This window comes from Hippopotamus amphibius, chromosome 13, assembly GCF_030028045.1.
Source record: "Hippopotamus amphibius kiboko isolate mHipAmp2 chromosome 13, mHipAmp2.hap2, whole genome shotgun sequence".
Taxonomy (NCBI): domain Eukaryota; kingdom Metazoa; phylum Chordata; class Mammalia; order Artiodactyla; family Hippopotamidae; genus Hippopotamus; species Hippopotamus amphibius.
Window position 1 is genome coordinate 102,291,506 of NC_080198.1, and position 13,979 is coordinate 102,305,484.

A 13,979-nucleotide genomic window follows, 5' to 3' on the forward strand; every position below is an offset into this window, starting at 1 on the left:
TCACGGAAGAAGGCCTTCCTCGGTCAGGGAAGCCGAGAGACAGGTGGGACTGCTTGCTGGGCATGGGATCCTGGGTGGATTTGTGACCCTCTCTCCCTGAGCCTGAGTTCTCCCTGCTGTAAATTGGGGAATAGCCCTCACCCCCTGGGGAGGCGGAGGTGTTGGATTAGGGAGTTAAGAGGACATACATTCAGCTCTGGGTGGTGGTCTTTGTGATGAAACTGTACCCAAACCCTGCCCGCCAGTTCCTAAAACCACTGGGGCTGAGCCTACCTGGAGTAGGAAGCACCTGGCTACCTTGGGGGCTTCCTGAGGGGGCTGTTGGGCAGATGGGGAGACTACGGGCATGGTGATGGGCCCAGGCTCAGCTCCATACCTAGGCCTGAAGGCCACAGGGAGGGCAAGTACCCGAGTCCTGAGAGAGAGCAGAGGTGGGAGGGGCACCCAGAGAGCCCTGGGGGAGGAGCCTGGGGGGAGAAGGTGGGCAGCTGAGTGGGGGTGGGGCAGGAGTGACCAGCCACCGGCCATCGATGGGCCAGATGGCAGGGCTGCCACCACATCATGACAGGAGTGCGTGCCTGTCTGGATCTGCTGACAGCGGCTGGTGGTGCTGCCAGCTCCGCCGTGGTGTACTGATGTGCTGATGTGGACAAGGCCAACCTTGGGGATTCGGGTCATGGCTGCCCGGGCACCCCGGACCTCAGTGGAGACAAAAGGGTGGTGCAGACTTGTAGGAGGGCCTGGGTCAGTGTTTTGGAGGCAGTGAGGAGTCCCGGCCCTGGTGACCAGTGGTCAGTGGGTGTCGTTGACAGTCCAGTGTGGCTTGGACAGCTTCTCCTGTGCTCAGGGCCTGAGGATCAGCGGGTGGTGGGAGCAGCTGAGTTCCACGTGCGTGAGTTGAGGTTTTCCCTGGTTTCTTTGCGATGTTCTTGGATTTGGGCTTTGCAGTGGGGAGTCCGAGGCTTTACTGGAAAGCCGGTCCAAGAGAGGCCCAGGGCCTGGGCTGGCCCCTTCGGCACCCGGCACCCAGCCCTCACCCCTGAGCCCCCTGCACTCTGTCCAGCTGAAGCCCACCCGGGGATCGATCTGGAAGGCTCTCTTCTGCTGAGTATTAGGGTTGTGGGGATCCCGTGGGATGGTATGTCTTGAGAAGCGGCGTTTAGAGCCCAGGTCATGTCCTGGGACAGCTGCTGGGGGGAGGGCAGGGGGCAGGGGGCAGGGTCTCTGCATCCCAGGCTGCACTCCATTGCTGGGCTTGCGCGTGGGGGTGTGAGGGGGCTGGTCCTTTCTGACCTGGCCGTGCTGCCTGTCCTGCCATCTGTCCTGCCCACCTGTCCTGCCCTCTGCCTCCTCCTCTTGTTCCCTTCCCGGAGCTTGGCTGAGACTGCGCTGCTGCCCTGTGGGGACAAGGTATCCTTCTAAGGTTCTCCCACTGCAGTGTTTATTTCCTATTTAGGAAACAAGAGGCATGAAAGGGATCCTGCCCTGGTCACTCTTACCTCCTCCTCTTTCCCCTGTGGACCCCTGAGTGTCCTTTGAGTGAGACCTGGGCTGACTGCCAGCTCTGCCGTGTCCATCAATGTGACCTTGGCCATTAGTTTTCTTCATCTGGGTCAGTATCGGGCCACCTCACAGAGAGGTCTGGAGTGGTACCCGCTGAGGCACAACCAGTGTTCTGCACAGGGCTGGGGACACTCATGGTTTATGCCGCATTCTGCCGCAGCCCGCTGGCCAGCCTCACGAAGGCTGGGTCCCTCCAGCATCGTCACAGATGGGCTGGCTCAGACGGGCACCTGAGGGCGGGGCCTGAGCTCACACCCACCTGCATCCTGTATCCCACATCCACATTTCGCATCCCCATCCCACATCCTAGAACAGGTGTTTGAGTGCATGGATAATTTCATCAACTTTACAAAATTAGTTCTGAATTAGTCAACTTTTGCACTTTGGACTGATTTAGTACTGCTGTGTTTTTGTATATTTTCTCCTGCCTTCTTTGAGGCTGCTTGTTCACTACTCATTTAACCTCCTAAGCTAAATGCTGTCCTCTTGAATTTTATTTTTGTCTTGTGACAGTGAAAACTGTCACTGCTATGATTTTATTTTGAGAAAATATTGACATCATATGCTAAAAAAGACATTCCTCCTGGGCTCTATTTTATGCTCTTATAGTTTTTATTTCAAAATAGGGTGAGTACTTCTTCCTATTTATATCAATTGATTCTCTTTGCTGTGGACATTTTACTTAGGGACATTTAAAAGTCTAATTTAAAATTTAATTTTAAAGGTTGTTGAATGAGGCTGGCTGATTCGAATCAAAGAGACAGAGAGCATTCGTCCTGTTACTAACTTTCATCTTCCTCCAGTTGGCAGTCCTGCCTTCGAGCTGGCCTGAGGGTGACCCTGCCCTGCTGGACCGATTTAGTTCTGAGGCTGAGCAGGCTAGAGACGGCTGTGTCTGCTTCATTCCCTGCATATTAGGAATGGAAATGTAGCACCAAGATTTTCTTTTGGATCCTATTAATCAGCACAAATTGAATTTTGTAAGTTGTGTTCATTCATTTCCTGGACCCCTGCCTGGAGGTTTTGTCTCCACAGTGTCTGGGGTTTCCGGGTAAGTATGACTGCCAAATCAGTAAGATTCTCCTGCCGCACGTCGGCACCACCGGAGACACAGGGAACTTTTGACTCTTCGTTGGAAATACCAGTCCTGAGGGGGCTGGAAAGTGATCTCAGAATATAACTAAAATGTAGAAATCACACGGATCTTCTGTGTTTCAACAAAATAAAGATAACTGATAGGTTTTTAATTTTTTTTTCTGAATTCTCTAGTTTTTGCTGTGTGTATGTGTACATGGCTCTCTGCTAAGACGGTCAGCACATTCGTAGGTCTGGATTTTTTTGCTGTTTTGCTTGCTGTGCTGGGTCTTTGTTGCAGGACGCGCGCTCCTCTAGTTGAGACACACACGCTTAGTTGGGGCACGTGAGTTCTTAGTTCCTCGACCAGGCATCGAACCTGGGCCCCCTGCACTGGGAGCACAGAGTCTTAAGCACTGGACCACCAGGGACGTCCCTGTAGGTCTGGTGTTAAGGTCTTTGATTTACTGAAAGCAGAGCTTCAAGGCGAGCCCCAAGGGTGGGTCTGTGTGCATTGATTCAAGGTGGAGATTCCACCACGCCCACCCTGTGCCCTCCACAGGGAGAGGAAGAAGCCCGGTGTGGAGAACGTTTATTATTTGGGGTCGTGGGGTCGTGGAGCCCACACAAGTCTTGTGTGTGTGTGTGGGGGGGGGGGGGTGGTTGGGGTCCTTCCCTACTGGGTGCTGTTGTTTCCTTCCCCGGCCTCCCCCCGGGCAGGCAGGCTCTTTCCAGTTCTCCGCAAGCCTCAGCGCTCCCTTTTGTCCTCTCCCCCACGGAGCTGTCTGCCTGGCCCTGAAGGCCGGAGGTTGAACCCTGGGGGGCTGGTCAGAGGACGAGGGTGTCTCTCCCTCCCGGCCAGCTCCTGAAACTGGCGGCTCCAGGGGGAGAGATGGGTGGAAACGGGCCTTAATGGGGGGATGCGGATGGGTCGGGCTTGACTCCAGGGTGGCGGGGACAGCCGCGAGGGCGCCCCCGAGGCCGGCTCCCCACCTCCCGGGCCCTCCTTCCCGCCTTCCTTCCGGCCAGCACGGCAGGAAAGGGGCAGAAGTGTCCCGCCAGCCCCTGCCTCCAACCCGGTTCCCGTCCCCTCACCGGGGGTCACCGGTGGCCCTCCCGGGCAGGAGTCAGCTGAGCCCGTGGGGGGCCGGGAGGGCCGGGGACGCCGGGGGCCAGCGGGGGGGGGGGGGGGGTGTAGGCACACGCGTCGCTAGCCCCGTGTTCCGCGCGGCGTGGCGCGTGGGCACCGGCGCGCTGGCCCCGGGGGGGACGGAGGGGGCGGGCGCCCGGGCGGCCTCGCCGGCCTTCCCGCGGTCTGCCGGCCTCTGCCCCGGCCCGAAGGGCGCCCTCCGCAGGGACGCGTCGCAGGCCTCCGTCCCCAGGCCCGAGGGGCAGCCCCGGGCGCCGCTCACCGCCGCCTCCCCGCAGCGGTCGGACCCGCAGCTGCTGGCGCAGTTCTACCACGCGGACGAGGAGCTGAGCCAGGTGGCGGCCGAGCTGGACAGTCTGGACGGGCGGAAGGACCCCCAGCGCTGCACGCTGCTCGTCAGCCAGTTCCGCTCCTGCCAGGTGAGCGGGGTGGGGGCGCCGGGGCCGGGGGCCGGGCATCCCGGCAGGGCCACGCGGGAGGACCGCGGGTGAGACGGGGCGGGCTCGCGGGACCCCCGGGGAGAGGAGCCGGCACGGCGAGGCGGGCTCGGGCCCCTCCTGCCGCTCGGCTCAGCGGGTCCCCGGCGCCCTGCTGGGAATTCCTGCCGGCTCACCGGACACCCCGGAGGCTTCGCCAGCAACGGATGGAGCGCCTCTTGGCAAGTGACGATTGGGGTTGTTCACCAAGTTCCAGAACCTTCTCCGTGCGTTCAGCCCACCAGCCTGAGCCTCTCCACCGGCGAGGTGGGGGCGAGGCTGCGTGTCCCTGGTCACAGGGCCGGTGGGGTCCGGGGAAGCAAATGTCCCGGTGTTTCAAGCATCAAGGGTTCTTACGGGAGGAACACCCCCTCGCGTTCCCATCTCTCAGGAGGATCCAGGGACCGGGGAGGTGGGGGGGGGGCGCCGGGAGAGTCTCCTGACTGGCTGGTCCATCAATGCCCTGCTTCCCCACCAGAGGATGTCCTTCCTGTGCCCGCAGCTCACTGCCCTCTGGCAGCGAGGAGGCCTCTCTCTGCGCCCCCCACCTGCTCCCCCCGCAGCGCGGGGCTCCCTGTGCTCGCTCCCAAGCCTGCTCATGCCCCCTCACTGGCTGCCGTAGCTGCACGTCACACCGACGGGCCGAGTGGGGTGAAACTCGGCTGCGCTTGGGGCGCCTCGCGAGGGAAGATCACAGAGGGAGGACCGCCCTGGGACAGGAGGTGGGCGAGGCTGCTTTAGAAAGGTCGGGAAACAAGTCATAAAACTCAGCTAAAGAACGTCACACTCACACAGCAACACAAGCATCCTTCACTTCTCACTCCTCTCGGAAGACCCATGTCGGGGTCCCCAAAGCCACCCCCGGTTTCCAGCAGAACATGCAGGGCTCACGTATACTCAGGGCTCCGATCCATCACAGTGAAAGGCTGTGAAGCAGAACCAGCGAAGGGAGAGGGTCCAGAGGGAGGGAGAGAGGTCCAGAGGAAACAGGCGGCAGCTTCCAGAACCCGCGGAGTCACATGGGCCTTGCTGCACCCCCCCCAGCGACATGCTGTCCCCAGGGAAGCGCGTCAGAGACTCAGATCCCAGGCTCTCATTGGGGGCCAACCCCGAGGGCCCCACTGCCGGGCACAATACTGACCTCCAGCCCCCCCGGGGGAGGGGCAAGGGATGTCAGCACAGACACCAGGGGAGGCACAGGGAGCCCCCCATCCGCGAGGGTGCTGGGAGCCCTCCCGACACCCCAGCTCTGGGACGCCAGCCCAAGGCCAGCCCCTCGCGCAGGCCTCGCAGAGGACGGCAGCCTGGCCCGCTGGGAGGACTCCTCTCCCCACAGCCGAGCGGCTGGAAGTGGTGGCTGAGGCATCCCGGGTGCTGGCTCTGGGCTCAGCTGCCCGCCCCGGGGAAAAGGCGTTAGAGGAGCTGCCGAAGCAAACCCCCACTGTGTGCACCGTAACTGCATAAAGGCTCACCGCTCCCACATTTAACGGGTCAGAGCTGGGTTGTGTCAGGGGCTCCTACTAAGTGAATTTCTACAAAGCTCAGCTATTTAGGTTGGGAAGTGATTTTCACTTCTCACATCCCCCTCGAAACAGGCGTTTTGCCGTGTCTGATTTTCACGGCTGTTTCACGTTCCGTTTGACCATCGTGTTGCTGCTGCTTCATCTGTTCATCCATTCGCTCATCAGAGGGTGGGTGATGTCATGGGAGGGAGCCAGGCGGGCTCAGGGGAGGTGGGCCTGTGGCAGGCGCTGCAGTCAGGGAGGGGCTCGGACAAAGGCTGTGCGCACGGGGTGACGCGTGTGGGCACAACGTGAGAACTGAGATGAAATGTGTAGGTCTGATGGAGGTGGCTGGCTGCAGCCCACTCTGCCGGGCCACTTGCTGGCCTTGATTTTAGAGCACCGTTGCCCTGGGAGGTCACCTGACTCCAGATTTTGCGGGTTCCCCATCCCCCGACGTTCCCAGCATCTGTGAGTCAGTTCTCAGAGGATGTGGACGCCCCTGCCAAGTACCCAGGAGTCATGGCTTTCCTGGCCATGGGCAGGGGCTTGGTCCCCTGCCCAGGGCACCTCAGGCCTCCCAGGTCCCATCAGAGCAGGTGGACACTCAGCAGAGCAGGGGGCATTGGTGTGGAGCACACGTGACAGTGCCAGCTCGGCCTGGCTCTGCTTTCTGGGGGCCCCTGGGGGGTCCTCTCGTTGGTCTCAGGGCTGCTCAGGTCACACCTCCTGGCTGGGGTCGGCCGGCCAGGCCGGTGCCGTGCTGGGTGTGGTGTTTTTGAACCTTCTGCTCCGAAATGGGGTCTTCTAGCTAAGTCTCCAGCCTGACCAGGCACGTGCCAGAGGCCCAGTGAACCGCAGCCTCCTCTTCTCTGCGCTGTGAGGCCTGCAGGGCAGGGCTTGAACAGAGAAGCCTGATGGGCTCCGTGTGGTGCTGTGGAGGGTGAGGCAGGTGCAGGGCGGTTCAGCCTCGCTGGGCTGACTCTCATCCTGGTCAGAAGGAATCTAAACAATACGTTTGGGGGGGTTTTTGTATTTTGTTTTTTGTTTCGGCTGCTGTTGGGTCTTCATTGCTGTGCATAGACTTTCACTAGTTGTGGCAAGCGGGGGCTTCTCTTGTTGCGGAGCACGGGCTCTAGGTGTGTGGGCTTCAGTAGTTGTGGCGCACGGGCTTAGTTGCTCTGCAGCATGTGGGATCTTCCTGGACCAGGGATTGAACCCGTGTCCCCTGCATTAGCAGGTGGATTCTTAACCACTGTGCCACCAGGGGAGTCCAGTAATGTGCTTTTGCAGAAATTAAACTTTCTTCAGGAAAATTGTGGACTGGGGCACACATGAGTATGCAGGTGGTTTCTAATGACATTTGCAAGGGTTTTTGTTTTCTTGCTTGCTTCAGAAAAATGATGAACTATGTAAGAAATCATGTTGATGGCGCAGTGGGATGAAATGAATCCTGGACTGTTATTATGGGCTGAACTGTGTCCCCCCCCCCAATTTATGTGTTGAAGCCCTAACTCATAGTGTGACTGCATTTGGAGATGGAGCCTTTAAAGAGCTGATGAAGGTAAAACGAGGTCACGGGGGTGGGCCCTGATCCAGTCTGACTGGTGTCCTCATGAGAAGATGCAGTTAGGGTACAGACACGCCCAGGGGGACGACCATGTGAGGACACGAATCCTTTATCAGATGATGCTTTGTGAGCACTTTCTCCCAGTCTGTGGATTATCTTTTCATTCTCCTAGCAGTTTTTTGAAGAGCCTAATTTTCAAGTTTTGATGAAGCCCAGTTTACCTATTTTTTTCTTGTATAGGTCATGCTTTTGGTGTCATAGCTAAGAAATCATGGCTAAACCCAAAGTCATCAGATTTTCTCCTATTTCCTTTTGGAAGTTATTTAGTTTCAGGTTTTATATTTAGGTCTCTGATCAATATTGACCTAACTTTAGTATATGGTTGAGCTTTCAACCAATATTCATTATTTTTTTGTAAATGAATTTTCAAATGTTGCAGTATCATTTGTTGAAAGACTATCCTTGCCCACTGAAAAAACTGTCCCTTTTGTACTAAATTGTTCTTGCACCTTTATTGGAAATCAGTGTCCATATCTTTGTGGGTCTATTTCTGGGCTTTCTAGTCTATTCTGTTGATCTGTTTTAAGGCCAGTATCACATGGTCTTGATTACCATAGGTTTATAAGAAGTCTTAAAATCAGGTGGTGTCAGATTTCCAGCTTTGTTCTTCTATTTCAGAGTTGTTGTGGCTGTTCTAAGTTCTTTGCATTTCCATATGAAATTTGAAAACAGCTTGTAGATGTCTACAAAAAAAAAACCTGCTGAGATTTTGATTGGAATTGCATTAAATCTATAGGTCAATTTTAGGAAAAGCATTGAGTTTTTCACCATTCAGTGTGATGTTAGCTATCGTAGGGTTTTCATAGATGCTCTTCATCAGGCTGAGGAAGTTGCCTTCTATTCATAGCTTGCTGAAAGTTTTATCAGGAATGAATGGATGCTGGATTTTTTTCAAATGCTCTCTCTGTGTCTACTGAGGTTATCATGTGGGTTTTTTTCCTCTTGGTCTGTTGATATGGTAAACTACACTGTTTAGATTTTATTAACTATATTATTGTCCACCCCCTCACCCAACACCACCACAACAGCAGCAGTAACAGCAGCTGAGCCAGGAGGCAGAGACGGAATAAACCCCAGTAAGGTTCCTATCGTACCCGTGAGGTGGTAGCACACCTCTTGAAAGCAGTCTTATGTCATATGTCATACGTTTGCCTCTTACACGTGTCTAGACTCACACTATATTGTCAGTATGTTTGTTTAAACAGTCAAATTAAAAAAAAATTAAACAGCAATAAAGGATCTTGCATTTTCCCAGTGTAGTCGCCCTTTCTGGTCTCTCCGTTCCTCCATGAAGATCTCCATTTCCATCTGGTGTCTTTTCCCTTTCACGTGAAAGACTTCCTTTAGCATTTCTTGTAGTGCAGGTCCACTGGTCATGAATTCTTATCTTGCCACCAATTTTGAAAGCTGTGTTTGCTGGGTTTAGAACCCTAAGTTGTTACCCATCTTCCCCTGAATAAAGATGTTCTTCGTCTCTTCTCACTTGCATTGTTTCCAGTGAGAATGCTAATGTCATCTGGCCTTTGTCCCTTGTGGGTAAGTTTTTTTCTCTTGCTACTTGTGAGATTTTCTCTTTTTATTAGTTTGCATTAATTTGATGATGCTGTGACCTGCTACCATTTTCTTCGTGTTGCCTGTGCTTTAGGGTTCATTGAACTTCTCGGATCTGTGAGTTTATAGGTGTCACTAAATTTGGAAAGAGATTAGTCATTATTCCTTCACATATTTTTTTCTGTCTCATTTCTCTTTGAGTCTTGAATTATAAGTATATTTGACATCTTGAGGTTGTCCTACAACTCACGGACGGTCTCTTCTATTATTATTATTATTTTCTCCCTGATAAATTTGGGAAGTTTCAATGGCTATGTCTTTGAGTTTATTGTTCTTTTTTTCTGATATGTCTAATCTGAAGTTTATCCCATCTGGTGTACTTTTTTTTTTTTTTTTTTTTTATTTATTTTATTGGCTGTGTTGGGTCTTCGTTGCTGCACACGGGCTTTCTCTAGTTGCGGTGAGTGGGGGCTACTCTTCATTGTGGTGCGTGGGCTTCTCATTGAGGTGGCCTCTCTTGTTGCAGAGCATGGGTGCTAGGCGTGTGGGCTTCAGTAGTTGTGGCACATGGGCTCAATAGTTGTGGCTCACGGGCTCAGGCTCAATAGTTGTGGCGCACAGGCTTAGTTGCTCCGCGGCATATGGTATCTTCCTGGGGCAGGGATTGAACCCGTGTCCCCTGCATTGGCAGGCGGATTCTTACCCACTGCGCCACCTAGGAAGTCCCCTGGTGTACTTTTTTTTTCAACTCAGACACTAATTTTTGTCTCTGGATCAGTTGGAGAACTTTTTATTCCTTCATTGACTCTATGTAACTTTCTGAACACACGGAAGCAGGTTATAACAGCTGCCTTACGTCCCCTGACTGTTCTATCATCTCTCTCAGGTCTGGGTTGATTTCGATGGGTTGCTTTTTCTTTTCATCATGTGTTATATTTTTCTAATTCTTTACAAGCTTGGTAATTTTTTATTGGATGCCTGACATTGGGAATTTTATCTTGCTGGGAGCTGAATATTTTTGTTTTTCTGTAAACTGTTTTGAGCTTTGTTTTAGGATACTGTTTGGTTACTTAGAAATGGTTTGACCCTTTTTGCTCTTGTTTTTTTTTTTTTAACATGTTAGGCAGGATCAGAGCTGTGTTTAGTCTGGGGCTAAGAGTAGTCCGCTACTGAGGCCAGACACTTCTGGGTATCTACCCAACGCCCTGTGAACTGTGATCTTTTCTACTCTCTGGGCCCTGTGCGCAGCTGAATACTCAGGGGCCTCCCCGGAGGCTGTCTCCCTAGGCAGCTCTCATCTCTGCTACTCTGTCCTCTGGATTCCAGCTGCCTTGGTTTCCCTGGCCTCTCAGCTCTGTCTCTTCAACTAGGGAGTTGCTGGGTCGCACCTGGTGCCAGCGGTCTGTGCGGTGACCTGAACTTTCCCTCCAAGCAGCGTGCTGAGCAGTCACAGCTCCCACCTCATTTGTTTCTCTTCCCTCTGGGATCACTGGCTGCCTGATGTCTAGTGTCTGGAGACCCATGGTCTTATTTGTTTCCATTATCGTTTTTTGAGGAGATAAATTTCATTCCTGTTACTCCGTCTTGGCTGGAATCGGACGTCCCAGTAAATGTCTGTTGAGGGACCCTGTTCTCGCACTGGGAACCCATCAGTGAAGGAAAAAAAGACCTGGCCCTCAGGCAGCTGCTGTCCTGGGGCTGGGCAGGGGGAGAGCAGTGCCACGAAAAGGCCGCAACTCTGGGGAAGCCCTGCCGCCCCGCTGGGCTCAGGTCCCTGGCTCTCGATACCGGCTGACATTTCCTGAGCGCTCGCTGTTGTTTGTGCCATTATTTGTTCATTAGTTTGTTGAATCGTGGGAAAAGGGACCTGCCCACCCAGAAAACCTTTTAAAAAGAGCTGACAGTAGGGCAACTTGATGTTGGTTGGGTTTTATTTTTATGTTTTGTGCAGTAGAGGCTTAATGTTTTCCTTATGGTACAGAATTTCCTTCAGAGTTTAGTGCATCGACTGTTTGCATTGGAAAGTCATGCTTCCTGCTCACATCTACTGCCTGAGAAAAATGAAACTCAAGCCTCAGAGGGTACAGGGGAGGACTGCTGAGGTACAAAATTGCCGAGGGTGAGAGTGTCAGTTAGTGCTGTCTTTCGGGAAGGCAATTTGGCAGAATGTAATCAGAGCCTATAAACGCAGTTCACACTCTTGACTTTGTGCTGCCGCTTCTAGGGATGAGTGGGTTCTGAGCGACTAACCCCAAATTCCGTGTCAGGCACCACAGTGTTGACTGCACTATTCACGGTAATTAGAAACGTCCTAAATGTCCAGCAGAGGAGGAAGCAGGGAGTTAAAAGGATGGCCCATGTGCTGGAGTCTCAGGTGGGTCCCCGTCACAAGCTGGAACTGTGGAGAGTGATAATATGTCCAGCAGTACGTGGCCACAGCGGAGCACAGAATTACGTACCAGGATGATCCCAGCTCTGGGTCAGCCCCCGGGGACAAGAACCGGAAGGAAGTGTGCCACCTGCAGTCACTGTCCCAAGGACATTGCCTGCTCCTTCACTTTCCCGTGTTTCCAGGTTTCTGGGATGAATGTGCATTAATCTTACCTTTAACAAAGTAAAGAAACAAACTGAACTTTCAACATTCTTGCAGTTCTATTGAATGGATGGTAGATGTTTAAAGAGCAGGACAATTCTGAGAAAAGAATGGAATGTAATTTAAGATGCAGTGAAACAGGTTTGAGGAAGCCAGTCTTAGACGTGGTCTCTTAGCAGTGTCTGTCCTGACAGCAGGCCTTGCCTGACTGTGTTGCAGTCACGTCCAGGGTGACACAGGCTTACAATGTTAATCAAAGCAGCACAGCAAGTGGGCAGTGAAAATCCACTTTTTTGTGTGTCCGTTCACCTAGCAATTCCATTTTTCCACCTCTCTCCTAAGAAATTTGTGTGCAGGTGTTCAGAGAGCTGCTCGTGGAGGTCATTGTGGCTGAAGCCACAGGGAGCCTGGGTGCAGGTCAGCAGGGGACGGTTCAGCTGTCACAAAGGGCAACACGCCACGTATGTGGTGACTGATAGGGAGAGCGCCCCCAGCACTCACGGTGGGTGCTCCAGATACCTGGACGTGGGGAAGGGGAGGCAGGGGTGTGCTCTTCAAACTGGATACTTCTGGAAAGTTTGAGCTCCTGGTAGCAGTTGCAGAGCAGGCCCACGTGTGCTACTGCGTCCCCTTGTCACCCTAACATGCACTGGGCTTGCTTTTCCGACTTTCCCGAGCAGTCCTGCCAGCCGCCAGCTGGGGCTGCGTCTGAGCGCACCTCCCACTTCTGTTGCAGGACAACGTGTTAAACATCATTAACCAGATCATGGACGTGTGCATCCCCCAGGACCGCGCCCCACGGGATTTCTGTGTCAAGTTCCCCGAGGAGATCCGGCACGACAACCTGGCCGGCCAGCTGTGGTTTGGTGCTGAGGTAGTGGGTGGCTGCCGGGGTCCCGGGTCACGACGTTGGGCGTTGTCCAGCTGTGTCTCTATGACGTTCACCTGTGTGCACCGCAGATGCAGGGCCTGGCGTCTGCTCCTCCAAGGGTTACAGGTGGCACTGAGGCTGTGGGATCCGCTCCCCCAAAACTGTACACAAACAAATACAGACACGCGGCCCCACGTGTGATTTCTGTGAGGTTCTCAGGCCCCCAGGCACGTAGGACCCGAAAGCGAAGCGGTTCTTTATCACAGTAAGACGGATATTCAGAACTCGCTGTACCCCCTGCCCCCGCCCCCGGGGAGCTGCACCCGGCCTGCCCTTGAGCCGTCACTCACATCTTAGGCTTCACCTCTCAAGGAGGAGCCCGAGGTGCCTGCCTCCCGGGAGGCAGGAGCAGCCTGGCCAGCCGTGTCCCGTGGACACCCAGATGCCCCGTTGGCCTCGCTCTCGGGACACTAGGGGCGTGCATCACGCCGTTCCCCCAACCTCAGCTCTCCAGGACACCTGGAGTACCCCCCAGCCCCTCCCACCACACTGCCCGGCCCCCGTGCCCACCTGCTGCCCCATTTCAGCCCGTCCCACCCAGCTCCTCTGGACTACACCTGGTTGGGGTGTCGCTGCTGGGGCCCTGGGTGGTGGGGTGGCCCGGGGCCTCAGTTTTCACCTCTCCAAAGTGGGTCCCAGGAGTGGGGGCATCTGTGGGAGCCCTGAGGTGGGACAGGGAGGCTTTACAGACACGAGGTGTCTACTTCCTAGAAAGGTCGTTGATCTCGGGGGGACCCTGGGTCAGCCCCCGTGCCGTGGGCCTGAAGGACAGCGAGAACACTGTGTCTGTGGGCCGGGTGGGGAGGGGACAGTGGTCACGTGACTGGGAGGCCCCTGCACGGAGCCCCCAGACCCCAGGGCCTTTGTTATCACGCCTAGATGGCTCCAAGAGACGCCAGGAGGGAGCAGGTGCCCCAGGGCGGAGGGGGCAGGGGGGAGGGGCAGGAATGCGAGGGCGGGGCCGGGGTCTCAGGGATGCCGGCCCGGCCGCAGGCTTCTCAGGGGACGTGGGGGTGGCCGTCGCGGGGCGCCGAGGGCACGCGGGAGGGGGGGGGGCCCGCCTGAGCCGCCCTGCCGCCCGCAGTGCCTGGCCGCCGGCTCCATCATCATGAACCGCGAGCTGGAGAGCATGGCCATGCGGCCGCTGGCCAAGGAGCTGACCCGCAGCCTGGAGGACGTGCGCGGCGCCCTCCGCGACCAGGCGCTGCGCGACCTCAACACCTACTCCGAGAAGATGCGCGAGGCGCTCAGGCACTTCGACGGGCTCTTCGCCGAGTTCGAGCTGAGGTGACCGAGGGCGGAGGGCGGTGCCGGGTGGGGGAGGGGCAAGCAGGGGCCCGGAGAGGGAGCCCAGGCCCCGCCCCCAGCTCCGCCCCGACGCACCCCAGCGCTGCAGCCCCAGGAGGTGGAGGGCGTCCACTGCCGGGCTGCAAGGTCAGCCCCGCAGCTCCCCCGCCCCCCCAGCGTGTCTCTGCTCGGACGCGGTGGGAGCCCGGGTGCGGGGGCTGC

General features: G+C 55.5%; 1 protein-coding gene across 2 annotated transcripts in view; it reads left to right on the forward strand.

Annotated features, from left to right (window-relative positions):
- Positions 1-12,290: 12,290 nt before the first annotated feature.
- ZFYVE28 (zinc finger FYVE-type containing 28) overlaps positions 12,291-13,979 on the forward strand; it is a 52,043-nt gene continuing 50,354 nt past the window's right edge. For both annotated transcript variants that reach the window (XM_057706206.1, XM_057706208.1), the window contains exons 1-2: positions 12,291-12,413; positions 13,555-13,757. In XM_057706206.1, the coding sequence (XP_057562189.1) occupies positions 12,306-12,413; positions 13,555-13,757 (311 nt within the window). In that variant the 5' untranslated portion in view covers positions 12,291-12,305. The remainder of the gene's footprint in view (positions 12,414-13,554; positions 13,758-13,979) is intronic.